General features: G+C 57.2%; 3 protein-coding genes and 1 long non-coding RNA gene across 6 annotated transcripts; 3 read left to right on the top strand and 1 right to left on the bottom strand.

Annotated features, from left to right (window-relative positions):
- The first annotated feature begins 573 nt into the window (after nucleotides 1-573).
- VAMP4 (vesicle associated membrane protein 4) lies at nucleotides 574-12,538 on the top strand. Its single transcript, XM_048080306.2, has 7 exons — nucleotides 574-753; nucleotides 1,660-1,706; nucleotides 2,077-2,127; nucleotides 9,432-9,532; nucleotides 10,375-10,454; nucleotides 10,959-11,010; nucleotides 11,874-12,538. The coding sequence occupies exons 1-7, from the start codon at nucleotides 688-690 to the stop codon at nucleotides 11,900-11,902; spliced, it is 426 nt and encodes a 141-aa protein (XP_047936263.1). The 5' UTR covers nucleotides 574-687; the 3' UTR covers nucleotides 11,903-12,538.
- LOC106041610 (uncharacterized) lies at nucleotides 4,111-15,093 on the bottom strand. The gene is made up of 3 exons (XR_007169550.2): nucleotides 14,690-15,093; nucleotides 9,324-14,566; nucleotides 4,111-7,989 (listed from the first exon to the last, which is right to left on the bottom strand). It is a non-coding gene; the product is annotated as an uncharacterized lncRNA (long non-coding RNA).
- A 64-nt stretch (nucleotides 15,094-15,157) lies between these two features.
- On the top strand, nucleotides 15,158-18,641 carry ITPA (inosine triphosphatase). Of its 2 annotated transcripts, XM_048080176.2 has the most exons (8): nucleotides 15,171-15,326; nucleotides 15,442-15,499; nucleotides 15,663-15,727; nucleotides 16,352-16,425; nucleotides 16,938-16,969; nucleotides 17,606-17,721; nucleotides 18,085-18,161; nucleotides 18,451-18,641. In XM_048080176.2, exons 1-8 carry the CDS (start codon nucleotides 15,264-15,266, stop codon nucleotides 18,569-18,571), a joined length of 606 nt encoding a protein of 201 aa, XP_047936133.2. In that variant the 5' UTR covers nucleotides 15,171-15,263; the 3' UTR covers nucleotides 18,572-18,641. The 2 variants fall into 2 exon arrangements, with proteins under 2 accessions (XP_047936132.2, XP_047936133.2); XM_048080175.2 differs by lacking the exon at nucleotides 15,663-15,727 and having other exon boundaries at nucleotides 15,158-15,326; nucleotides 16,938-17,064.
- A 224-nt stretch (nucleotides 18,642-18,865) lies between these two features.
- METTL13 (methyltransferase 13, eEF1A N-terminus and K55) lies at nucleotides 18,866-23,906 on the top strand. Of its 2 annotated transcripts, none has more exons than XM_013190185.3 (8): nucleotides 18,866-19,077; nucleotides 19,657-20,404; nucleotides 20,896-21,095; nucleotides 21,358-21,553; nucleotides 21,719-21,862; nucleotides 21,996-22,208; nucleotides 22,428-22,559; nucleotides 23,093-23,906. In XM_013190185.3, the coding sequence occupies exons 1-8, from the start codon at nucleotides 18,925-18,927 to the stop codon at nucleotides 23,365-23,367; spliced, it is 2,061 nt and encodes a 686-aa protein (XP_013045639.3). In that variant the 5' UTR covers nucleotides 18,866-18,924; the 3' UTR covers nucleotides 23,368-23,906. The 2 variants fall into 2 exon arrangements, with proteins under 2 accessions (XP_013045639.3, XP_047936131.2); XM_048080174.2 differs by having other exon boundaries at nucleotides 21,358-21,568.
- Nucleotides 23,907-26,297: the final 2,391 nt, after the last annotated feature.

Raw genomic sequence — 26,297 nt, 5'->3', positions numbered from 1 at the left:
GGGAAAAACAGGGGGGGAAAGAGAGGGAAAAAAAGGAAAAAAAATAAAAAATAAAAAAAAAGGAAAAAAGAAAAGACAAAAAGAGAAATGGGAAAAAAGAGAAAAGGGAAAGAAAAAAGAAAAAAGAAAAAAGAAAAAATGAAAAAAGAAAAAGAAAAGAGAAAAAAGGAAAAAAATGAAAAAAGAAAAAAGGAAAAAGGAAAAAGGAGAAGAAAAAAGGAAAAAATGAAAAAAGAAAAAATGAAAAAAGAAAAAAAATGAAAAAAGAAAAATGAATAAAATCAAAAAAGGGAAAAAAGGAAAAAGGTAAAAAGAAAAAAAGTAAAAAGAAAAAAAAGTAAAAAAATAAAAAGGGAAAAAAGAAAAAAAAAAAGAAAAGAGAAAAAAAAAGAAAAAGAAAATAAAGGAAAGAAAGAGCGAACTGACCCCGGCTCTCCCCGCGGTTGTGCCCGCGGGCGGTGGAAATTTCCCCCTCCCCTGGCCCCGCCCCCACCCGCGTTAGCCCCGCCCCCTCCTCGCCCTGGCCCCGCCCCCGCCTTAGCCCCGCCCCCCGGCTCGGCCCCGCCCCGCGCTGCCGGTCGGGGCGCGGTGCCGATCGCCGAGCCGCTCGATGGGGCGGCCATTTGCCGGGCGGGCCCGCAGCGCGCTGGGCGGCGGGGCCGCGCTGCCCCCCGGCGGCAGGGAGCCATGCCCCCCAAGTTCAAGCGGCACCTGCACGACGACGAGGTCACGGGCTCGGTGAAGAGCGAGCGGGTGAGTGGGGGGGGGAGCGTGGGGGAGCGTGTGGGGGCCTGGGTCCCAGAGCCACGCTCCCCAGTGGGGGTGCGGTGCGGTGCGGCGAGGGGGGTCCCCCCGGCTTGGGTCCTGCCCCGTCCCGCCGGGGATGTCACCAGGAGACCCGTGCCGGGGGACGAGCCCTTCCGCGTGAAGCCAAGCTCCCAGCCCCCTCTGCTCCCAGCCTGCCCGCAGCCTTCACCTCGGGCCGCGGGGCCGAAGGGCTGACCCCCGGGTGTGGTGTATGGGGGCCGCGGGGTTTCCTGTCGTCGTCCTCACGCCCGCTGTCGCCGCTGGCTGCAGAAGCAGTGACCTCCAAATCAGCTTCGCACCTGACTTGCTGCGCGCTTGGGGTGCTCCAGGTGGCTGCAGGAGATGCTGAAGTTCGTGAGACCGAGGATGGATCATCCTGCGGGTCCACGCTGGGGTCATCCCCTGAGCTGGGAGGGCTTTCCTGGCCTGAGCAGGGGTTCTGCCGGCTCCGCTCCAAAGCAGGGTCCAACACGCAGCACCTGTTTCTGTATCATTGGATGTTTTACTGATGCTCGGGATTAGGATCTGCACCTGCTTGGGCAACCAGCAGTGGCTACAAATCCAGTTTGGCTCGGTGGCAGCGATGCGAGTGCTGTCCCAAGCCAGAGCTGTGGAGCTGGGCGTCAGGCTGTGCGCTGCAGAGCTCGCAGACACCTCCTGGGTGCTGGTAACAGCACAGGGACATCCAGCTCTGCCCCTGGCCGCAAGGGGAGAGAAACAGTGCCACCCCGCTGCCTGGGAAGTACCGCCAATCTCCAAACCTGTGGGCAGAGGATGCTGGTGGCATCCTGGAAACGTGTGTGTGAAATGTTGGATGCTTACTGACGATGGTTTTATTTCCTTTGTTCGCAGAGGAACCTTTTGGAAGAAGATTCGGATGAAGAGGAAGACTTTTTCTTGTGAGTTTCTGAATGGACACCGTAGGGCATGTGGTGTCTTTGTTGCCTAATGCTCTGAGACCGGAGGCATTGAACACCAAAAGCTGCTTCCTGACGGATAGGTGGGGGCTTGCTGCAATGAAAACCTTTGATTCCTTTGAGGTGATCTCCCAGAGCCTTATCATCAAGCGTTAATTAAGACTTAATAGGTGTCACCTGTGTAAAACTGGGGTGCCACACATTCTGCGTGACATAGGAGGGGCCGATGGGAGGCATGAGAACAATACTTCCTCTGCAAGGCGTTGATTCTCTCGTGTATATCTCAAGTCTTTGGTTTAATGATATGTTTTCGTTGTATCTTTCATCATTATTGCTCTCTTTTGTACTGCAGGAGGGGGCCTTCTGGACCAAGATTTGGACCCAGAAATGACAAGATCAGGCAGTGAGTTCTTGTTCTTCTGTGTCATTCAGATAATATTTGGTTCTGGCAGTACAAGCCCCTGCTGCACTGTTAGCAGAGCATTTCTCCATGATCCTGAATAGGAACGTGATTTGTGTTTTGCTTCTTCTGATCGTAATTTCCCACCCTACCTGCCCATAGCTAGGGAAAATCTCAAATTTGATTCCAGTTACCAATGAACTGCCTCTTAACAGAGGTGAAGGGGTAGGATTGTATCACAGCACCAAAATGGAGTTTCCAAAGCCCTTGCTGTATTCTGGTGATAACCTGTTCCATCTTTCTATCATTTTTTTTTCTTCTGGAGTATTAACCCTGAATTTTAACCTTATCTAGCCCATTCTTGCTTCATTGTGGTTTTTTTTCTTCATCTTGTAACTTGCTTCTCAATGTTTCAAGAAAGCAAGTGGTCAGGAACGCGCAGGGACCATTTATTTCAGGCAGCTGCTGGCCTTCTGGGCTCCTCCTCAGGTGAAAACCTGGCAGAGGTGAGCCGGAGATGAGCAGTGACTCAGGGAGGTCCGAGCAGCAGGACAAACAGGAAGCCATTACAGCTGGAGGAGGATTATTGACTGTAACAGTGCAAGAAGGAAGGAGGGAGTGCTGACTCCTTCTCTCAGCGAGTCATTTCCTGGATGATGCTCATTCTGTGCCCCAGTTTGCCCTGCCATTAGCTACTGGGGATGCGATGGTTGCACTTAATGGGAAGGGGGGGTTGTTCACAGACCCCCTGGTTCTCGTGGTGCTGTTTCCTTCGCTGGCCTCCGCAGAGCCAGAACAGAAATCTGGGCAGAGGCTGATGACCAGGCACCGATCCGACTGGGTTGTTTTGTGAGCAGCCTCAGAATTGCTCCTCATTAGGGATTTTTTTTTCATGCCAGGAAGAAGCCAGTGCAGCGCTGGGATGACTCATTGGGAGCTAGTGTAAATTAGGTTCTTCAAGATAAGACGTAATTAGGGAGAGTTCTGAGTTTTACAAGTCCACAGTGAAGTGACTTAATAATGGAGCTTAGAGGTTTGTGGGTTTGAGTTTAAATACCTAACCGAAGGAGAAGAGTGGATCGTTTCAGTCCAGAAGGCGAAGTTATTTGGGTCTAAGCAACTCGGTTTGGGAGGTTTGTTAGCACAAACATGTGGGCAGGGTATTTTGTTGTTGTTTTCTTGACATGGAAATCAGCAGCTATAAAATTCATCTTGGCTCCTTCTGTTTATATCCTCTGCCCCTACAGTTCATTCACGGTCACTGAAGAGCAGTATGACTGAGATGGCACGATGTGTTTAGGATCCTCTACCTTCTTTGACTTTCTTTGACCTTCTTTGAGGTGCCCTCCAGTGAGGCCTTTGATATTGCCTGCTACAATTTACTGTGCAGGTGATGGAGTGCTGCCAGAGGTGGTCCTGAGACTGTGGAGTCTCCCTCCTTGAAGATCTTCAGAAGCCACCTGGATGTGGTCCTTGGCAGCCTGTTCCGATTGTGCGAGTGGGGTCCCACGTCGATGAAAAGGTGTAGAAGGGGGTTAATGTCTGCCCCTTCGTCCTCTTCTGCCAGAAGGGGTTTGCAGAGGGTCTTGTGTCTTGCCTGAGTGGAGGAAAATGGCAGCTCATCTCTTCCAGCTGCCTTGGCCAGGCAGAAGGGCTGTGGGAGTCTTCAGGAGGCAGGGAAGAGTGTGTTTTCAGGTGGAGGACAGCACTGCAGCTGTGTAAGGGAAGAAAAATGAAAGAAGAATTCACCCAGGAACTGGTGGGTTCATGGGTGGGCATCAGTCACTTCGCAACATGTCCGAGGCTTGCCTGTAGCCAGAGACTGGTTGTCTGGTGGACCTGGTATGGGATGTGTCCCTTGGGATAGTAAGTGACTACATTTCTCTAGGCTCTAGTATCTCGAGTGTCTGTTACAAAACAGTATCTATTGTCTGCTCTCATCAGTGCTGATTGCTTTATTTAATAAGCACTCGCAGCGTGCCATAGTTGCTTCTTGTTGTGTGGTTTATTATTAAGTTTCTGATCAAACCAGCCCCTGTGCCGGATGGATTGATGCCTGGTGTCATAATGATGCAGTTTGTTCTTGTTTCAGTAGAGGAGGAAGAGGAGAGTTGGGTTGCTGCTGAAACACTATAAGGAAAAGACATTTTAAGGAGGAATTTGAGCATCTGGAGAACTGAGACGTAGCTGGACAAAGCTAGAGAGGCGGGAGCTGTACAGGGCTGGAGAAAATGAGGTGTGAAGACAGGCACAAAAGGGAACGGGATGGAGGACTGGGCAGAGGAATAAGTAACGGGATTGTGGGAGCAAAGGTGCGGAACATGTCGAATGTGAGGGGCAAGACTGGAAACTTTTCCTGGCTGTCCTTGGCAGTGAGCGGACTTGGGTCAGGATGGAGAGTTTGGCAGCAGAGCCCTTTGATGCTGGCTCAGCTGCAGAAGGACACGTTGGGGAACACTGCAAACCTTGCAGGGGAAGGAGACAAGTTAGAGCCAGTAGTAATGGCAGGAGGCAGCGTGACAGTGCCCCGGTGCTGTATTTTCCCCTGGTATGGCTGGAAGTTTGGGCTCTGTTGTCCCAGCAGCTGCTTGGTTGGGGTGGAAGCTCCCCTGGTAACTTGGTGGCCGCTGTGGTCCCCCAGGCTCTCTCTGAGACCACCTCCGCTCATGCACTGCTGATGTTCCTGCTCTCAGGCGGATGTGCCAGTGGATTAAGGCTCCTGCTCGTGCTGGGGGTGAGGCTCAGCACGCTCCTGTGCTTCACCAGAAGCTGGATCTTGGTCCCTGTGATTTCTCTGTTGCGCTGTCAGTCTGGCTGCAGACCCCGTGTTGTTTCCTGAGGAGGGGGAGAGTAGGAATGTCTTGAAGGCAAGAGTTGGCAGGAGCTTCCCAGAGCCTGGCTGCTCATCACAGGTGGATGGATGTGCAGGGGACCCCGTCCTTAGTCCAGGCTTTCTCTTGAAGGTGACATGAAACCATGTTGTCACTTTTCATTGCTGGGTATAATCTTCTCAAGGACAGAGGCTTCAGGGAGGCATAAACCACTTCGTTCCTCGCAGCTGTGTTGAAGAAGCAACTTGAAAACAGCGATTTGTGGCACAGCTCAGTGCTGATAGCCCCTCGTTGAGTACAGCAGAGGTCTGTCGGGCAGCCGTGCCTCGTGCTCGAGGGCTGCTCCCACTGCTGCGCTGGCCTCCTGCCTCTGCAGCGTCTGCACAGCTTGGCTCTAGGTCCTGTTGCCTTTTTCCCTTGGTTACTGCCACAATAAGGGGTGTTTGGGCATGGTTTGCCCTGGAATACACAGCGCTATTAATATCCCTGCATCAACTTGGGATGGAAAATAGGAGTGTGTCATGCTGGCTGCAAACAGACACCGGAGAGACAACAAGAGCCTTGAGCAGCCCATCCCATGGGCTGTGCGTGGCCTGTTTACGACGTCTGAAGAATGCTGGACTGTTGGTCCAACGCTGTGACCGGCCCAGAGAGTCTGAGTTTTTCAATAGCTAGCCCAGGGTGGCCAAAAGGGCAAGGCTTCTTTCTCCCACTCTGGAACAGGCGAAGCAAAAAGAAGCAGAGCCTAAACCCAGCTAAGCGCAGGTGGATCTCTTCTTGCTGCCTTGACTGGATGCACTTGCCACCCTTGTTAAAAGCATCGTGTTTGCAGTCGTTGGTAAGGAGAAGGGTCACGGGAGATATTCTATGCTTTTGTCTCGCCCGTTTTCCTGGCAGGTATTTCTTCTACGTTATTTCTCTTGGAAATCTGGCAGGAATGAAATACATGCGATGTATGTGTCGAAAGCCAGCAGCTCCCAAACAGGAAACGTGCTTCGTGTATTAGTGGATTCGTTTTCCCTTGCCAAGGAAAACATGAAGATATTTTCTGCCTGATGTGACTTGAGTTTCCAACCTCAAGCATGCCAAACTAATGGGGATTGTTGAAACTGCATGGCTAGCGCATAGGTTGTGCATCTTTCAGGCCCCTCCTGGGCTGACATCTCTTGTAGCAGTGACAGGTGGGAGAGAGCAGAGAGCAAGGGCTGGCTGCATGTAGCTAAGGCACCGGGTGGGGCCCTGGAAAGCAAAGTTTCATCCCATGCCTCAATCTCTTCCTCCTTTTTCCGGGGTTCTCGCTTGCATCAGATAGCGAATCAGGGTGCTCATGTGTCTGCCTTGCAAGGAAGTAAAATTTCTAAATACCTATGAGAGTTCAGGCCTTGATTGCTGTCTCCACTTCCCATCTGTGGAATGTCTCATTTCTGGTAGCGGGGGCTGGCTAGCTGTGTAACCAGGCTATGGATAGGCAGCGGAGGCACGCAGCAGTTTTCCAGCACCTCAAGTGAAAAGAGGTGGGATGCTGGGATGCATACTGGGAGGCAGGAGCCTGAGCTCCATCCTCTGCTCCAATAAAGCACAGCAGCTTTAAGTCACAGACCTGTCCCTGTACCCCTGTAACGCTTTGGGGTGCCCTGGGGCCGCAGCAGCACCTCTGTTGTACTGTGCTGGCTGGGGACACGGGTGGCACTGCACTGCATGTTCCCATGTGCATTGTACCCTGGCGTGCTCCCCCTTGTAGCTGTAACCAAAATAGCTTGGTTACAAATCTGTTGTGGGAGGAAATCTCCTTATTTTGAAACCAGTAATGTTTTTAGAAACATTTACATACTGAAAATGTGTTCTCGTGCCCGTGAAACTGATGTGAAGTCCTCAGAGCTTCTGCCAGGCTGGCTTGTTTGGGATAGCAGATGTTTCTGCTTTTCCTCTCTCACCCCGAGCTGTAGCAGGGTCGCTTGCAGCTCTGAGCTGGGACTTGGCCTCTCTGCCTTGGTAAAGAAATTCCCTCGCAAAGCACGTCTCCTTCCCACCTTGTCACCTGCTGCCCCTGAAAGGGTCGTGGGGCTGTGTGTGTCCTGCGTGGGGCGGATATCCTTGGGGCACCGGGTGACGCGAGCTTCCTGTCCTCAGTGCCACCTTCTGTGCAGCTCTGCTGCCTGCCTCCTACCTTGCAAAATGAATGGTGGATCGAAATGGGCTCGTGGGTTTGGGGCAGGTTTCTGCTGAGAGACGTCGGGGGATTTTCTGTGCCTTTTCCCCCCCAGATACGAAACTCCTGGCGAGCAGTTGCCAGCAGTGTGCAAGGCAGGGGCTGCTGCTGCGCGGTGTAGGCGGATGCAGAGACGCAGCACGGGGAAGGCAGGTTCCTTTCCTATGGCATCCTAAATAAAGCAAGGATTTGCGTGTGCTGCTGGAGCCCGGCATGTGCCGTACGAGGGCTGATGAGTCAGAAATTGGCTCCAGAGGGCTCGCCTGGCTGTTCCCGCTCCAGAGGCTGCAGTGCAGCAGCGCTACAAAGCCTGACCTGAAATGCTCAGGTGGGAAGCCCCCTCACATTGCTGCATTTCCAGCTTTTTCTAAAGCTTCAGGGGGAGAAAAAAGCCTCTTCTTTTAGTGGCTTTCCTTGCCTGGTTTTGGAAGGATAAGTAACTGTGTGCTTTGCCATTGAAGCCACTATTGCTCGTTGCAGCTGCTCCTCGTGTGTGCATCTCGGCACAAGTGTCTGCTCAGCAAGAGGCACCGAGCTGTCAGGGAGACAGGAGAATTAGGTCAGTGCGAACCAGAACTCAGTGTCTTTTAATTAAAGGCGTAGTGGCCTCTAATTAGATAGAGCATCGGCTGAGGCTCGGGGACGGGGCCCTGTTCCTGGCTGTGCAGGGCCTCACCGACCGGCTTTGGGCATGCTGCTCCGGGTCTCTTGCGCCCCTGTTTTCCCAGGTCATGGTGCAGGTTGTGCTGTCCTCTTCTTAGCGGGTGCTCCGAGGCTAGATGCTGCACGATGGCTCTGCACGTGGTGGAGCTGGGTCTGGAGCTGCTGTAAAAAAAAACAAACTATTTTGGCAAATAACGTCTTTGAATTTTCTATCAAAGTGATGCCAGTGGGCAGGAGAAGGTTTTCAGTGGGTCCAAAGAGGAAGATGGATGATAGGATGGTCCAAAGAGGAATATGGAAATTGGATAATTTGGAGAGGGTAGGTGCAAATGATGAGGTGGTGGCAGTCCTTCTCCTTGGGGACACCAGTAGTGCACTGCTAACAGCAGCTGCGTGTGTCTAACAACACAGCTGCTGAAGTGGCCTATTCACACTGTGTATATGACAAATATGCACTTTGATATATTTTGATATGTTTGAAGTGCTTAGTTGTTTTTAAATCAATGCACGCTAAGAAGTTGAACGTAAGACTTCATGCAGAGCGAGTGGCCTGGAGCCGTTTCAGTTTCGTTGCCTTGTGTGTGGTGTTGCCTCCAAGACATTGCTGTTGCCACTTACTTTCTGAGATCGGTATGTCTCAGACATACCCCATTGTTTCCCTAGGGCCCCAAGAAATTTCTTATTTCTATCTCCAGGAAAATAAAAGTGTATTTAGTTCCAAAATACAAACCAGCCCATAGCAGTATTTTTCCACCAGGAGAATTTTTCTCTCTTACCAGTGTGGCTTTTTTATGGAGTGAATAAATACATTTATAATAACCCTGCGGGTGTGATTTAGGCTACTGTTCACTGAAACGACTACCCACAGAGTTGCGTAACCTATGAGAAGATGGATTCTAATAAGTTGGTTCAGTTCATATCAGCAATTTCTTTCCTGTCCTCTCGAGGCCCCTGGCAGAGTGGGTTTTCATTTTGCAGCTCGGCTCCCAGAGCGGGGGAGTGCACCTTGCTTTGATTTCACTCCAAGTTATTTAACAAAGGTGCGGTGCTGGGTTCTGTGGAGTTTGGGAAGATAAGGTGGGATTTTTTTTCCCTCTTTGGTGTGAACTCCTCTACAGCAAATGTGCCCGCCCACACCAATCAGTGCCTTTTCCTCCTGCATTTGTGTGTGAAAGGTTTCCACCGCTCCGGTTAGGAAGTACTGTGATGTCCTAGCACTGCGTTAAAGCTGTTCAGTTTAAATCCCCAGACAGATGCGTGCTTGTGACGGTGGTTGCTGCACACATGGTGCGTTTGGATTGCCGTGCCTGCCCCTGATGGGAGGGTGCCCCACTTCTGCTGACTTTAGAGCGTTCCCTCAGAGCCCCTTGCATCCCCTGCCCTACCTGGGATTCCCAGACATCCAGCCCACACGATGCTGTGCCTTTAACTTTCTCAGCATCCCCTCAGCCTCCCTCCACTGTTGTCCCCTTGATTTTTTTTGCCACTGAGCTCACCGCATCGTCCTGGGCAGCTCGGAGCAAGGGTCGTTGCAGCAGCGTGCAGCTGGAGGTGCTTGCTTCCTGCCACTCACGCTGGCTCGGCTTTGCTTTGCTCTGCTCTAGTGTCCAGAACCAGGTGGACGAAGTCATCGATGTCATGCAGGAGAACATCACCAAGGTGATTGAAAGAGGCGAGCGGCTGGACGACCTGCAGGATAAATCAGGTGCGATGCTACGTGCAGCTCTGCTGTCTGTCTGTCCTTTTCCCCACATCTCTTCCCCATTGCTGGGCCGGGCTCCCTGGTTTCATCTCAGAACCGGGTGCCCGGTGACAGACTTGGGTTTGTATTTGTTCTGCCTGACAGGGGTGTTTCCCAGCCTCGGGCTGCAGGTCTGTCTTTCTGACTGTTTTCCTCTTCCCGCCTTCTGCTGCCGCTCTGCACAGCCCCAGCCCCAGCCCATGCTGACCGGTGTCCATAAGTCACCAGTCGGTCTCTCACCCTGGCGCGGTCACTCAGCGGCCTGGGGGTCTAACCGCCCTGAGGAACTGCTCCCTCCTCTGTCGCTTCACCTGCCTCTTGGCCTCCTCCTGCAGCCAGCTGGTGCTCAGCTATCCTGGTTCCCCTGCGGGCTCAGCAGAGCCCAGCACATTGTCACTGCAGCGTTGTGGAGGCAACCTTGTAAGAGATTTAGGCATGGAAGTGCCGAGGCTTTAGCTGGGAGGCATTTGGATGCCGTGACCTAGTTGGTCCTTCACGCTGCCGTAGATTAGTCTGTCCCACGCTGGCCCTGAGCATTCCGCTGTCAGCCTGTTTGCTGCCTTGCACAGTGAATTCCTGTCCTCAGAGGGCAGAGGCAGCACAAAGGGGGCTCAGTGGGCCTCCGGTCTGTGTGTGCTCTCTAGCGAGGGGTGTAGTGTTGGCGTCTGCTGTGGCTTGGGTGAATCCCACTGTGGTTGGTCTTCTCCCTTCTTGCCAAGTTCGTTGCTTGAAACGGAGTGGAGTTGTTGGGATGAGCGGGTGCTGTGTGTGCACTGCTGAATCGCCTCTCTTCTCTCCTTCCGCAGAAAGCTTATCGGACAATGCCACAGCTTTTAGCAACAGAGCCAAACAGCTCCGGAGGCAGATGTGGTGGCGAGGCTGCAAGGTGAGCAAGAGCTGGAATGGTTTTCTTCACGCAGGTCCTCCGGCCCTGGGCCAGACGACAGGGTCACTGCATGGTGGAAACACAAGGGAGCAGTTTTGAATACCTGTCCTATAGGTTCGCATGTAACAGCGTGAGCGCTGCGAGCTGAGGTTCCTGGAGGCACCCCTGGAGGTGGTGCTGCGGATACAGGAGCCAGCTGGAGGCGTCTCCTGTGCTGGAGAGCCTGGGGTTCAGTCAGCTAAGCCAGACAGTGTCCCTGTGAGATGCAGTGCTCTTGGCAAGATGGTTTGAAGCCATCCTCCCTGCTGGGGCCTCTCTTCTGTGAGGGATCATCTACACTCCAGGTGGAGGGGTGGTTGCCTGCCCTCCCCTGGCAGAGGATGGAGAAGCCAAGAGTTTAAAAATAAAATAAAAACAAACTAAACAGAAGCATTTTTCTAGCTGGGAAGATGCAGGAGCTACATAGGGTGCCATGTGTAACATGCCTCTGTGCTCCTCTTGCAGATGAAGGCGATCATAGCGCTGGTGGTGGTTGTCCTCCTGCTCGTGATCATCAGTGAGTAGTTTTGGGTCGCTCCAGCCATGGCTGGCGCTGAAATTCTCCACTCTGTTCAGCAGTCACAAGTGGTGCACGTAGCCCACACCGTGCTTCTCTTCTGCAAGGCTTAACCGTGCATGCAGAGGAGCGGGCTCAAGCCACGCCCCCCTGACTTGCCACAGACAGCCAACGTTGCGCCGACGGAGGGCTGGCAGAGGTGGCTGGTAGGGGCGGATGGAAGGGTTTCACACAGAGCAGTGTCTCCCAAAGGCCTCCCGCACTGATCAGCCGCCTTGCAGTGGGTCTGCTTCCAGCAAACGTTCCCAAAGGAGCCAGGCTGCTTCATTTTCAGCAAGCAGCTTTTCATAGTGAACAGGTAATACCGACCCGAGTGTGTTTCTTCTGGCAGGGGGAAGACCTGCTCCAGGGGTTCAAGCAGCCCAGCACAGTAGCACAGCTCTTCTGTGCCAGTGGGTCTGTTTGTTGGTGTTTTTTTTTTTTAATCAATTCTCTCTGGGGGCTGCTCTTTAACAGTTCCTTTGCTGCCCTTCAGCAGCCCCCCACGGCCTGTTGCCTGCTGCCACAGGTAGAAGCAGGAGAGGCAGAGCTGGCAGCGGGGTCGAGCACTGGAGAAGGAGAGAGACTCATGGAAAATCCCATCTGGTTTAATTCTGGAAAGCTGGAAGGAGACGAAGGTGGCAGGAAACTTTGTCTAGCATGTGTGCAGGCAGCAGATTGCATCGGCTTGAGCTTGGAAACGCTTTCCCTTGCGGCTGCTCGCTGTTTGTCACTACAGAGAGGAGGGTTGTCTTTCTGGTGCTGCTCGGCGTCGCACGCGAAGGTGCGTGGCTGAGAGCTTGTTCCTTTGTGTTCTTTTCCAGTACCCATAGTCCTGAAGTACCACACCTGATGGGGCAGCCGAGACGTTGATGGAGCTGGCTCTGGGATAACCAAACTGCTGTGTAACTTAAGTGAGATACCTGTATATAGCTTTGAAGTTGTTTTTCTCCAAGGAGGCGGTGGCGGCAAGTAGCCGGCTCTAACAGAGCGCTGAGAACTGCCAAACGACCCTTTTTTTTTTTTTTTTCGGTCGAGTACCTGGCTCCCGCTGACGCTTTTATAACAGAAGATTCAGTTCCCAAAACACTCGTTTTGTGGCATGCCGGGTCTCTGCTTTGGAGCTGGCTACTTGCCGTCACGGTTTATCTGTATATATGGTTGGGTTGTAATAATGCTTCCAGCTGGAGCAGTTCCCTGCTCCCTGCCGCGGAAGGCAGAGGGGGCTCTGTCCTTTCCCCAGGGTGAAGGAGGAGGAAAACAGCAGAAGAGAAACGTGCCACTACTTATGTTACAGGAAACTGACCCTTCGGTGCAGAACTGCAAGGGTGGTGTTTTCCTCGTTTGCAAAAAGAAAAAAAAAATAGGTTTTACAATCCCGAAGACATTATTTATGGTCCTGCCATGGGAATGCACAAGCTCGGTGTTTTCAGTATTGCTGCTTAAAGCTGTGACTAAAGACATTCCAGTAAACCTATTTTTGACTGTACATGTGAAGTTCCTGCATGTTCCTGCTCTCCACTGCTGGGAAAGGTGGTGTTTTGGTTTTTTTTTTCCTTCAGTGTTATATTAACCAGAAGTGAGAAGTGTGTAAAGCCCAGCTCCCTTAGCCCAATGATGCGAGACGCAGCAGGAGGGCGGCAGCTGGCCTTGAATCAGTCCAGGGTAAACCCCGAGCCCACTCCTCGTTCAGAGCCCTTCACCTGGATGTGGCGTGGTCCCGAGTGCCAGCTCCTTTTGCTTCCTTGCGATCCGGTGCCTGGGGCTCATGCCCCAAGGCTGGGGAGCTTGGGGTGGCGTAGGGGCCCCGTGTTGGACAAAACAGGAGCGAAGCACCCCAGTGGGTGGCACCGATGTGTTTTGGCACAAGAGACACGAGTTTTCCCCTCTGGCTGGCTGCAGTCCTGGTCTCAGGTATCTGAGGCGTTTCTGTCTGCCCTTTATTTTTGCGACCCTTGTTCCTTCCAGCCCCAAGCCAGGGACGTTCACTGAGGCGAGATCAGACTCTCCTGGTTTTTCTTTTGCTGTCCATCTTCTGGTGAGAGCAGCATTGTCCTGCTTGGCCTGTGTCTGACGGAATTTCACATGGAGAGAGGGAAATGGTGCCCCCGAGAACTACCGGCGCTATCTCCCAGCCTCCTCATGTGGACCTGGGACCTTGTGCACACTTTCCACCTGAGTGGTGGAGCTGCACCACGCAGAGAAGGGGATTAAAAGTGAGCACAGCAGGCTGGAGTGCCGGATGCGATTACAAGCTCCACTTGCCCTGCTGATATATAAATAGGGCTTTTCCCCTCCGTGGGGCTTGCTCACTCCAGGTGGCAATCAGAAAGCCAAGCTGGGGTTTTCTTCCTAACACGTAGCCACATTTTCAGGCCCCGAGGGCAAAATCATGCACTCAGTGGAAGTGATAAAGATCACCTTGCCTGTGCCTCCAGCTACTCACCACCTGCAAAGGATTGAGAGGGCAGACGAAAAGGGAGGGTGTCTGTCTTTAGGGGGGTGGCAGGTCTTCAGGGTGCCTTTTCCTGCCAGCTGGAAAACGAGTTAGCAGCCCTGTGAGTCTGTGTATGGGCTGTGCTGTGCCTGCTCCTGCTGCCTGAGAGCCTCACCACCACTGCTGCCTTTCTCTCCCAGCCCCATCTTGTATTTGCTGCTGCCACCCACAGAAGGACCTTGATCCGTGACAGTGCTGGATCGCAGGATCTCCCAGGATGTTGGGCTGCAAGTGTTTGTACTTGGGAGGCAGGGCAAAAAGCTGCCACAGTCCTCAGGACTCTCCTCTGGGTTGCCAGGATTAGTTTTTGGTCTGTTTGGGGTTCAAGTCACTGAATGCCAGCATTGTGCTGAGCACAGACTGTCTCGAGAGACCAGCTCTGTCTGGGGAATGGAACCAAGAGACAGCAGCAGCAGTAAATCAACAGTCCTGGCCAGTAATTTTTAACAGTAATACAATTAATTGAGCAAGTTTTATGGATTTTTTTTTTTAAGGCTGAAAATACTATTAAGATATCTGGGCTCAGGTTTGTTACAGAGCAGTCCTCCCTGAGTCCCTTAACAATGCCTCGGTCTGTATAGTGCTGCCTCTGTAGTCCCACCATGGATTGGGTAGGGAGGACTGTAGTGACTGGGAGGGGTTGTCATTCCCAGCTGTGCTGGGGAGAAGCTGTCTGAGTGCTTTGGGGTTGGTTTTCACTTAGATGTTATGAAGGAAATTTCACAACAAAAACAACTCCATCACCCGGGTGCAGGGTCTGTTTTACCCATTTCCTCCTTGTGCAGATGACAGATCTCCTCCCTAGCTGCTGTTTTCCACGCGATCGCCTTTCACAGGGAATGGCATGCTTTGGCTGGCGTTGTACGCTCCTCCTGCAGGGCTGCTTCTTCCCAGGCTCACTGGTGTGAAGGAACCCGGGGGTCCCCGTGCCCACAGGCAGGGGGCTGCAGAGATGCTTGGCCACGCGCTGAGGCAGCTGAGCACAGGTCTCCGTGCTCCTGCCTCCGGGCACTGCTTTGGCTAGGGGGAAAAAGGTTTCCCCTCAGGAACCCTCTTGGAAAAGAGGAACAAAGGGGGAGAGGGGGCCCGGTTGCTGCGGTGGGGCTGCTCCCAGGGTAGTGCCCGCCTTCACCGCCCCCTTACCGCAGGGCTCAGCTCCTCTCCCGGCGCCCTGCACACACGCAGCAGCGCCCGCGTGACAGACGCGAGGTGACCGTGTTCAAATCGCGAGCGGCAGGCCCAGCGCCTCGTGACCTCGGCTCCGGCTCTCCCTGTTTTTGCCAGCGGCCCCGCAGGTGCGGGCCGAGCCGCGCCCCGCGCTCCCTCCCGCGGAGCCAACCGCCGCGCTCCAGCCCTGGCACAAGGCCGCAGCGTGGGGGGGCGGGGCTCGGCCAAAGCCGCAGCGCCTCCTCCGGCCCCCGCGGGAACCTCGGGGCCTGCCCGAAGCCGGGGCGAGGCGGGGGCGGGGCGGGGCGCGGCCTCCTCCCGGGGACACCGGGCCCGGCCCGGCCGAGGCGAGGCGAGGCCGCCATCACCCCGCGGTCGCCATGGCGACCTTCCCCCACAGCGCAACTCTCGCGAGACTACGCCGCGCACGCGCAGCCGCCAAAGACACTCTTCCCCCTCGTTCCCCTCCGTCCCCCATTGGCTGGCCGTTGCTAGGGGCGAGGGAGCGGGCGTCGGTGATTGGCTGCCGGGCGCGCAGGCGCGGGGCAGCATGGCGGCGCCGGCCCGGCGGAGCGTGGTGTTCGTGACGGGCAACGCCAAGAAGCTGGAGGAGGTTGGGGGGGGCGGTTGCCTAGCAACGCGCGGCCCGGGCCCGGGTCTAAGGCCTCAGGCCTGGCTTTGGGCCTAGGCCCGGCGCTGAGGGGCTGCCCCCCGCCTGCCTCCCGTAGGTCGTGCAGATCCTCGGGGACTCCTCTCCGTACGCGCTGGTGGCCAGGAAAATCGACCGTGAGTCGTGAGGGGGGGGAGGGGCCCCGGCCCCGGCCCCGGCCCCGGCCCCGGCCCCGGCCCCGGCCCCGGCCCCGGCCCCGGCCCCGGCCCCGGCCCTGGCCCGGCCCCGGCCTCCTCCTCCTCCTCCTCAGAGCCCCCCCCCCGCTCCGTGTCCCCGCAGTGCCCGAGTACCAGGGGGAGCCGGACGAGATCTCCGTGCAGAAGTGCCGCGAAGCCGCCCGGCAGGTCGCCGCCGTCCCGTGTGCCTCCCGCTGCCGGGTGCCGGGTGTTTGTGCCGGGCCGCCGGCCGCCCCGGTGCTGGGGAAGCCGTGCTGGTGCTCCTCCGGCCTCGGGTGTGCGCGGTGTGGGGGCCTCTCGTGTCTCCTCAGCAGCGAGGGGACGTGGCAGGCCCCTGAGGGCAGCCCTGACGTTTGTGGCACTTAGAGTTTTCCATCAGCTCCTCACAGTCCCCTTCTAAAGCTGCCTCAGGGGTACTCGTTTTAAAAAATAAACGAGTGAAGATTGGGGCTCACGCAAAACACAGCTTTATCTTCGTGGCCTTAGCATTCCCTCTCCCCATCCCACCGTTCCTGCCCCCCATGAGGGCAGTACTGTGCAGCTCTGCTCGTTTCCCCCCCCCAGAGGTCTTCCCTGCCACTCTTCCCTCCCTCCTGCCTGCTGGTGAGGGCACGGGTTCGGTCGTGTCTGTCTGGTGAGGGCCCTCACTGAGGCGACAGCTAGAACGGCTGCTGGGTTTTTGTGATGTCCCTGTTATCCCGGAAGCACGAGAACTGGGTTGAGTAAGAAAATAAGTTTGGAGGCAGCGCTTTCCTCTAGGTCCAATGTTTCCATCTTGGGCTTTTGCTGCAGGTACGGGGACCTGTGATAGTAGAGGATACCTGCTTGTGCTTCAATGCCCTGGGGGGGCTTCCAGGGCCATACATGTAAGTAGGTGGGAACTTCCTTCAGCTCTTGTTAAGAGTGAGGAGCACAGCTTGGCGGGATGTGCTTCACTGGGGACTGACACTCCATGCACCTGGAGCAATAGGTTCAGGGAGGTAATTACTGGTCTGTGTCCTTCACTTCATTCTGCAATGCCCTCTTCTGGGCTCTGCTGAGCTAAGCAGAGGCATCAAAGCTTTATCTAGTCATGTGTGCACTAGAACTGGGTGTAAAACAGGAACAAGTTGAATTGAATGTGCTTCAGGTTGTTGGTGCTCGTGAGTGGGAACTGAGTTACTTTGACCTTAGCACAGCAGTAAATTAAATCCTGTTGCTTTTGCTGTGTCCCATTTAGCTTAAGAGCTAGGTAAATAGCCCAGAATGAGGTGATTTGACAGTATGTTTCAGAGGGATTCAAAGAGCTATGAAAACATAGACGACAGTGCCTTAAGGATGCCTTTATTTCTGAGTATTAATATCAAAAAGTCATCTCTCCTCTTTTTTTCTCCTTCAGAAAATGGTTCCTGGAGAAGCTCAAACCGGAAGGTACTGCCTCCTGTGCGCTGCTCTGCGTGTGACTTGGGCTCCTGGGGACAAACGTAGCTGTGCAGCCACAGGGAACAAATCCCAGCCTGCGCTGGGTGCTGCTGAGCGTGTTGTGTCCCTTTTCTGTCAGTCCAGCTCTGTCCCATTGCGCTTTTTCTTTGAGCTTGTTCCACGCCCTTCACTGCTTGCTGTTTCCCCCAGGAGCCTGAGTGTCATCCCTGCCTCGCTGGGTCCCCAAATATCTGCCCCCGCAGGCGGGTGGCAGGGCTCCTGAAAACTCCTTGTCTTTTACAGAGGGGACCTGGCAGACCTGTGACTTCTGGCTTCTTCCCTGGCATCATGAGCGATAATCGCACTGATTCTGCGGGCTTTAGTCCTTCTCTGGTGCCATGCACTTGCTCGCTTCTGCTCCCAAATTAACATTGGGGCCCCAAATTAATGTTGGGTCAGTCAAATGAGGGACTCGGCCAGAAGCATCCATTTGGCGTTTATTACCGACGTTCTGTTAGCTTTGTTTGCAGTCCTTCCTCTCCCTGGTCGGTGTGACCGCAGAAGCTGCTGTGAGCCCTCTCTAGGCGGGTGTGTGGCGCTCTGCCGGAAATGCCCTGACACCAGGACCCTCTCTGTGTTGCTCAGGCCTGTACAAGCTGCTGGCTGGGTTTGAAGACAAATCTGCCTACGCTCTTTGCACCTTTGCGTTCAGCACTGGAAACCCAGAGGAGCCCGTCAAGCTCTTCAAAGGCCAGACACACGTAGGTGTTGGTGGGAGGGTTGTGATGCGGCTTTTGTAACGTTATCGGCTCTCTTAAGGACAACGTAGTAAGGTCACTGACGCTGCTGCGTGCGGTGCAGTTGTTCTGTGAATTTGGGAAGTGTGGAGGGGAGTAAAGGGGCTGTCAGCATGCAGCAACGTGCTGGAGCTCGGCTTGGGGCTTGGGGCTGCTAATGCTGGTCACGTCTTGGGGAAGTGCTGGGAACGAGAACGGCACTACAAACCAAGCTTTTGGTGGCCACAGCGTGAACCGTGAGTGCCGCTCCAGCTTGGGTTTTGATGCGAGGCAAGAGGAGTGCGGAGGAACCCCGACTTACAGGGCTCTTTGGCTTTCTCCTGGCAGGGGCTGATCGTGGAGCCCAGAGGCCCTCGAGATTTTGGCTGGGATCCCTGCTTCCAGCCGGACGGCTATGACCAGACGTGAGTCGCTTTTTGTCTGTAGCACTTCAGGGAAGTTTTAAGGAAAGGAGGGGGTCGAGGCTGTGTTTTGTTACCGTGTCGAGAGGAATGTGCTTACAAGGAATGGTGGCAGGGAGAAAACACTTCCTAGGCCTGAATGGGGTTATGGGGAATCCTGGTTTGGGGGGGACCTTGTTGGTTTGGCCAGGGCGTGTCACTGCCACCCCCCTGCTGGGGGGGTTCTCGGGGGCAGGGGGATGTGCTGCAGCACCTCAGCTGCTGACCCTGCCTCGCTTTCTCCCACCTCCAGCTACGCGGAGCTGCCCAAGGCAGTGAAGAACTCCATCTCGCACCGCTACCGCGCGCTGAGCGAGCTCTCCGCCTTCTTCCTCCAGAGCAACTCCGCGGAGCCCCCCGCCGGCCCCAGCTAGCGGCCCCGGGCTGCCCTAGGGCCCTTCCCGCGGCACCTGGGCCTGCCCGCATTAAAGCTGCTCCCTCCCGGCCCTGCCTCCTCCTTTGTCGCCTCTCCCCGCTTCTCCGCCCGGGGGTTCCCGCCCGCTCCCGGCGCGGCGTGGCCGCGGCGCGCCACCCGCGGGAGAATTTGGCGCGCTTCCCGCCGCTCAGCCAATAGGAAGCGGCCGAGGGGGGAGGGCGGCAGCCAATCGGCTGCGCGGACGTCGCGGGGAACGGGGCGCGCTGCGCGCGGGGATGACGTCGGGGGGGGGGGGGGGGGGGGGGGGGGGGCGCGGCGGCGGAGGGCCGCGGGTTCGAGGCCGGCCCCGCCATGGAGCTGCTGCCCCGCGGCCCCGCCGAGTTCGGCTCGGCCCGGTACTGGGATCGCTTCTTCCGGCAGCGCGGCCGGCGGCCCTTCGAGTGGTACGGGGCCTTCCCCGAGCTCTGCCCCGTCCTGCGCAAGTACGTCCGGCCCCGCGACAAGGTGAGGCCCCGGCGCGGCGTGCTGCCGCCCGCGCCCCGCGGCCGAGCAGGGCTCGGCCCCGCCTGGTGGCTCCCCCCCGGCTCGGGTGCCTGCCCAGGCGGCGTCGTGCTTTGGAAGGCTGCGCTGGTCCAGCCCGTCCTCTGAGTATGTGGTTGGGGAAGCTTTAACCCTGCTTTACCCTCCCCTAACTCAGCGACACAGAGAGAACTGGCTCGCTGAGGGGACGCGAGGTGCCCTAAGCGGTGTCAGCACCTGGTGGTGCAAAACGTGCGAAGCCTCCCGTGCCCTGTGGCAAGAGCACAGGAGAGACCCCGCATCGCCATAGGATAGGGACTCTGGGGGCTGAAACACCCAGATAATCCCCAGAAGACATGCACTGTAGTTGCATCACTCTGTGCCAGGGTGACTTCTCTATAAAAATGTTATTTTAGGGCCTTGGAGGGTGGGTTTGTAGGAGCTACAGGCGTAGCTTTCACTGAGGGCTCGTGGTTGATGCCTGTGGCGTGTGCTTGTAAAATGCTTTGGGACGCGTGTTCAGGGCGTTCTCACCATCACGGCTGCTCTTGTCCCCCGTCCCAGGTTCTCGTGGTCGGCTGTGGGAACTCGGAGCTGAGCGAGCAGATGTACGACACGGGGATGTGCGAGGACATCGTGAACATTGACATCAGCGACGCTGTGATCCGTCAGATGCAGGAGCGGAGCGCCAGCAAGAGGCCGAAGATGAGCTACGTGCTGATGGACGTGCTCCAGATGGACTTCCCTGACGCCCACTTCCAGGTGGTCCTCGACAAAGGCACGCTGGATGCCATCCTCACCGACGACGAGGAGGCCACTCTGTCCAAGGTGGACAGGATGTTTGCCGAGGTCAGCCGGGTGCTGCAGGTAGGAGGGCGCTACCTCTGCGTCTCCTTGGCTCAGGCCCACGTGCTCAAGAAAGCGGTGGAATATTTCTCTCAAGAAGGCTGGGTGGTGCGTGTCCACGAGGTGGCCGGCAGCGGGGACAAGCAGCAGTTTGTCCTGCCCGTCTTTGTGTACGTCATGACAAAGTTCAGGAAGATCCCTGGCTCTGCGCAGCAGATCCTGGAGATCTGCCCCGAGGAGCAGGACAAGCCGATGCGGATGGAGAGCGCGGAGCGGCTGGTGGAGGCGGTGCGGGACAGGCAGCATTACGCCCTGCTCTGCAGCCAGCTGAGCAAAACCCCCTGCGGAGAGCAGCTTTCCCTGGATCTGTGTGAAAAAGTCAGCGGGAGGCCTCGCTACACGCTGCACGTGGTCGACAGCCCCTCGGTGAAGCCCTCCCGGGACAACCGCTTCGCCATCTTCATCAGTGAGTACGGCTTCTGCCTGCAGCCTGACAGCGCTCTACCCAGGAGCTGCTGTACTAGCAGTGGTCCTGGTCCTGTTGGAGTTGGAGAGGGAAACGGCTCGTTTTTTGGGGGTTTGGTTGATGTCTTAGTCAGCTTTGCAGCGGGACAGGTATTTCCAGAGCTGCGTCAGGCTCTGCCAGAAGTGCTGTCTGCTCCCTGTGCGCCTGCAAAGCCCAGGGCTGTAGCAACCTGAGTATCAAGGCCATCGGACACCCCCTTATCATGAAACGTGGCCTTTGCAGCCCCCTGCCTCAGCCTGCCCAAATCGGGGAGGGTCCTGGCTCCTGATCCTCAGTTGTGGAGCATGGCTGTAGGTGTGAGGCTGTGTCACGCAGCGTTACCTCCTCGTGATGCCTATCTGTACCCCGCAGCTCCTCCCTTGAAGGCCGGGGTGGTCGCGCAGGGGCCGGCACCTGCCCGGGGCTCTCCTGACCGCAGCCCCCATCTGCAGTCCCGCAGGGCAGAGAAACCGAGTGGCTCTTTGGGACGGAGGACGGGCGGAGGCAGCTGGCCACCAGCGCGGGCTTCGGGCGCCTGGTCACCGTGGCCCTGCACAGGGAGCAGAGCTACGAGGGCATGGCCAGCATCCAGGCGGAGCTGTCGGGGAAGGTGATGGAGCTGGCCCCGCCGGGCCTCCCCGCCCGGCAGCAGGTGAGCCCGCTCATTTGGCTACCCCCAAAATTGGGGCGAGGAGGCCCTCGGCCAGCCCTGAGTTCCTCTGCTTCGAGGGAGACGGAGCTGCAGTGCCCCAGCATGTGTCGGGGCAGCCTGGTGTCCCGTGCGCTGCCCACAGCTCATCCCACTGCCCCCCGAGCGCATCTGCTTCACCCCAGCCCTCCAGCTGTGCTCAGGACAGGGCCAGCGCCCGTCCCCACAGCCCGGATGCTGCCACGAGTCCCCGTCCTCCCTGCAGGTGCCCTTCCTGTCCGTGGGAGGGGACATCGGGGTGCGCACGGTGCGGCACTGCGACACCAGCCCCCTGAGCGGGGAGTACGTGGTGGAGGACGTCAAGGGGGACGACGCCTGCTACTTCCGCCGCCTCGTCTTCCTCAGCAACAGGAACGTGGTGCAGTCGGAGGCCCGGCTCCTGGCCCCTGTGCCTCCCCCAGGTACGCAGGAGGAAGGTAAAAGTCCTGCTGGGACCTGCTCTGCCCTCTCCCAGCGTGATTCTGGGAGTGCTTTTGCTCTCTGCGTTGCTGGTGGGACAGGGCTGGGTCGGTTAGTCCCCAGTAAGAGCCCCTGCCTCCAGCCTCTCCTTACTTCTCGTCTTTCAGGCCAGAAGAAACGGAGGAAGGACAAGAGGAAAGCCGGCCCTGCCGAGCCTCCCACGGCAATCGACAAGAGCTACCTGTGCTGCGAGCACCACAAAGCCATGGTGGCGGGGCTCTGCCTGCTGGGGAGCCCTGACCCCGTCCCAGGTGACGAGGTGGGGAGGGGTATTCCTGGCCGGGGAGCCCCAGCGCCCTGCCAGCAGCAGTTTGGGGCAGGCGGGTGGGTCGGGAGGCAGGAACGTGGCTGTGCTGGCGGCTCACCCGGGCTCTCTCTCGGCAGGATCCCCGATCGCGGTGCTGGTGGTGGGGCTCGGCGGTGGCAGCCTGCCCCTCTTCATCCACGACTACTTCTCGCAAGCCCACGTGGCCGTGGTGGAGATCGACCCCTGCATGCTGGAGGTGGCCACCTGCTGGTTTGGCTTCTCCCAGGGCGACCGGATGCAGGTGCACGTAGCCGATGGCCTGGACTACGTGGCCAAGCTGGCAGCTGAAGGTACCGTCTCGCGGAGCGTCCCGGCGTGCTGGGGCACGGGTCCCGGGCTGATTAATCCTCTCCTTCCATCCATCCTGATCTCCCAAAGGAACCCCATGAGAGAGAAATGGCAGAAATATGGTAGAGGGGATGTCCTGACCTCCCTGTTCGCTGCTCCCCCACCCTGGGTGGCTCAGCCCTGCCCCAAGGAATAAGGAGTCTCTGTGTTCCCTCTTGCAGCCCCAGCCCGGTACGACGCCGTCATGTTTGATGTGGACAGCAAAGACCTCACGGTGGGGATGAGCTGCCCGCCCCCAGCCTTTGTGGAAAAGCCCTTCCTGCAGAAAGTTAAAACCATCCTCAAGCCAGAAGGTAGGAGGGGAGCTCTGGTGGTGCCCCTGCAGTCCCCGGGGCCGGGCTGGCTGGTCCTGCGCAGGGTCTGAGTGACGGGGCTGTGCCGCCCTTCCTCGTCCTGGAAAACAGTGGCCACGGCCAGGACGGCTGCGCGGAAGCCGCTGCTCCCAGCAGATCTCAGCTCCAGGTGGTTTCAGTGGGCGTTGTGATGGCACGGAGAAAGGGAGCGCGAGGTGCAATGGGTGGGCTGCAGCGCTGCGGGGTCAGGCAGGCTGAGAAATCCCCGGGGGTGCGAAGAAAGGTTGCGGAAGGCAGAGGGTGTAGGTGGTACCTGGGAACAGACCGTGTGGCCGCCTACGCCCCAGGCGGTGGCAGGGACGTGGAGCTGGGCCAAGGGTGCTCATCGTGCTGCCAGGGGCTGTGCGAGAGGGAGCTGGTGGCACCGGTGGCACCAGCTGGGCTGCGTTTGTGCAGCGAGGTGGCGAGCGGGGCGGTGTGCGGGGGATCTCAGGGCTCGCGGACTTCCGAACCCCGCTCTCGCCTTGCTGCAGGAGTCTTCGTGCTTAACCTGGTGTGCCGCGACGCCCGGTTGAAGGAGTCCGTCCTGGCCGTCCTCAGGGAGGTCTTCCCCCTGCTCTACGCGCGCCGCATCGACGGGGAGGTCAACGAGATCCTGTTCTGCCAGCCCAGCCCCGCGGGGCGGCGCGACCCCACGGAGCTTGGGGCACGCGCCCGGGTGCTGGAGGGGGCCCTGCAGCAGCCTGGGCGCCCCTGGGACAGCTCGTACGTGCTGGCGGACATGCTGCAAGCCGTCACCATCATCTGAGGGGGGCCTCGGTGTAACTTGAGCAAGAGAAGCCCCTGCGTGTGCCACAGCTGGGATGTCTGACCCTGTGGGGGCCGGTTCTGGCCTGGGTGTGTGCCTGGAGGACGAGGCTGGCACGGAGAGGTGCTCCCCGCAGCGGGACGGAGCCCAGCGAGGTTCCCTGGGGTGCTGGGGCCCTGCTCTTTGCAAGGGCCCCTTCTTGCAGTTTGTCTCTCAGGGGGCTGGGGAAAGGGGGCTGGGACCGCAGGGGGCTGCGCAGCCGTGGGACAGCGTTGGGGTGGTGAGGGGTGCTCCGGGACTGGCAGGACTGTGGGTTTGTGTCGGTCCCCGCTGCTTTCCTGCTGTGGATAAAATACGGCTCTGACCAGCCCCGTCCCTTCCAGCACGGCTCCTTCCCTCTGGTCCTGCTTTCCTCCATGCCTGTGGGAGCCTTGCTCACTGGCACCTGCGTGTAAAACCCCAGTCCTGCCCTGAGGCTGGTCGCAGACGTGCTTAATTGGGCTGAGCGCCGTACAAATAAAGCTCAGGGCTACTCTCGAGGCGCGCAGTGCTCTGCCAGGCTTATTTCCCCCTAGCAGCGATGGGAGTCCACAGTCCCCTGGTGGGAGATGTCCCTGCTGCCTTGGGGCACACCAGGGAGGCTGTGCAGGGAGGTGACACTGCCACGGGCTGCGGGGCTGAGCTCTGGGTGAGGGGAGCAGGGCGGCTGGGGTTGGGTTAGAAAATGGTTGAGCAGAGGTGCTTGGGGCTTGCTGCCCGCTCTGCCACTGCGCCCGCCAGGAGGGTGCCCAGAGCCACCACCTCCGGAGGCCGTGCAAGTCCTGTGGACACACAAAGGGGAGCTCCCAGCACCCATGAAAAAGGTAAAGCCCCCTCTGCTGCTTAGGGGTCTGCCCGCTGCCCCTTCCACTCACCAAAATCAGACCCCACCATGCCCCTGTCCTTCTTCCACGTCTCTCTGGCCATCACTGCTGTAAACTGGGACTTGTAATCCCCCCCCTGCCCCCCATTGCTAAGCCTTATCCCCCTCTCAGTGAGCCAGGCCCTCAGCAGCAGCTCCGGGAGGTATTGGGACAGCAGCAGGCGCAGCTCAGCCTCACTTTGCAGCCACCCGTGCCTCCCACTGCCGGCAGGCAGAGCCGCCGTGCCCTCACCTGCAGGCAGGAGCACCTGGAGGGACCGCAGGCTGCCTTGGAGCTGGTTGTACCACCAGGGTGTCGGCGTGCCGTCCCTCATCCTCCTGTCGTTCTTCAGCAGCGCCCAGGTCACTCCTGCAGGTCCCCAGCCGGGTGCGGACCGTGGGCAGGACACCCCGAGGGCTCCCACCCTCCGAGCTGGGGGGGACCGCAGCGGGTGCGGGAGGCAGGAGGTGTTTGTTGCGCACGGGATGCGCTGCCACAGCTGTGCGGACAGCAAGCATGCCTTGGGATCAGAGATCGCGGCTGCATTTTAATTCTAATTTGGCAGGGGGATCTGCTCGGGAAGCCGATCCGCACAGATCCCCTGTCCCTTGCTCCCTGCGTTGATCTCCTTTGTGCAAAGGGACAACTTTGTGCCCTACTTTCTCCTCTGGCTGGCCTGCTTCTATGCAGAGGCAGCAGATGCTGGTTTTTTTTTTTTTAACCTGCTTTTGATCTTCCCCAGGCGCTCAGAGCACTCGTGAGTGCTGGTGCCCAAATTCAGGCCTGGCTGGCCCTGCTGCAGATCAGCTGTGGCAGCTCTGGGTGCCGTGTTCTCGCTGCGGCAGTCACTGCGCTGTGTCAGGGCCAGCGCGTGGTTTCTGCTCCGTGGCAGAGACAAGGCTGGAGCTCGAGTTGTGCACAACTCTGTCTGCCCCCACGCAGTTCGTTCCTAAATCTCTTTTTGTGATAAGCACTTTATTTTTTTTTTTGAAGGGTGTCTGTTATCCATCTAGCTCAGCAACGGCAAATTTCTCAACTGGATCAGCAGCGCTGCATTTGGGCTATTTTTAACTCCGTTTCCAATTCTCAATGTAATTCCAATGACATAGATTAGTGTGTGCGCCCTTTATTTTATCTAAACCGCTTCATTTCTTCCCCAGCAGCAGCTCACACAAAGGATGCGTTCATCCCTCCTTTGTCCAGTCCTGCGTTTCTGCTGGGTTTCCTAACTGCTGCGTAATGCCACATCCTGCTGGAAAAACAAAAGACATCTATTAGAAAGTAACGATGAAATCCCAGTTCCTTGCAGCTGCCCTTGCAGTTACTGACAGCCCTACGGCGCTGCTCGAGAAATGCATTTCAGCTGAAAAAGTGCCAGGTTAACGCGTGCTGCAGATACCTGAAATTCTTTGCAGGTGAAAGTGCTCCGCAGCTGGAATAAGTGACGGGTAGTAAGTTTTTCACAGGGTCACGGTAACATGCAGATAACGTATACGTTTGGCAACTGTTTCTGTTGAGTGTTCTGGCAATGTATACTTCTGTTTACCTCCTTTAGTCTTCGCTTCCTTCCTCCCAGGCGTGGGCACATTGTAAACAGGGGGGATAGAAACAAGCGCTGCTGTCACTTAGCAACCTCAGCCGGGCTCGGGGATGCTGACTTCTTTCCTTTCTGGATTTCCCAGCACAGAAAGAGAGCGCTACGCAGATCATCGAGCAGCTCCGTCCTGACACTGCAACCAGCCTGGGTTTCTCGGGGCTGGTCGTGAGACCTCCAGCTGCAGAGACCTGTGCCAGCGTGAGCCTGTCGCAGCGCAGAAGGGGCTGCACCAGCCATATCCCGAGGGGTGGCAGGGCTGGGAAGTGTTTTCCCCGTGAATTTTTCCCTGGGGGAGGCACTTGGCTTGGCTGGCTTTGTGTCCGAGGCAGGAGGCGTGCTGCCAGGCTGCAGCGGGGGACTGCTGCCATTTCACGGGGTGCCCTGGGTGGGAAGGCTGCAGGGAACCCTCTGCAGGCTGCAGTGCAGCACAG

The sequence above is a fragment of the Anser cygnoides genome, chromosome 8, assembly GCF_040182565.1.
Source record: "Anser cygnoides isolate HZ-2024a breed goose chromosome 8, Taihu_goose_T2T_genome, whole genome shotgun sequence".
In the NCBI taxonomy this organism is placed as follows: Eukaryota; Metazoa; Chordata; class Aves; order Anseriformes; family Anatidae; genus Anser; species Anser cygnoides.
The sequence above is the reverse complement of the archived record's forward strand: the minus strand, read 5'-3'. Positions and strand labels throughout refer to the sequence as shown.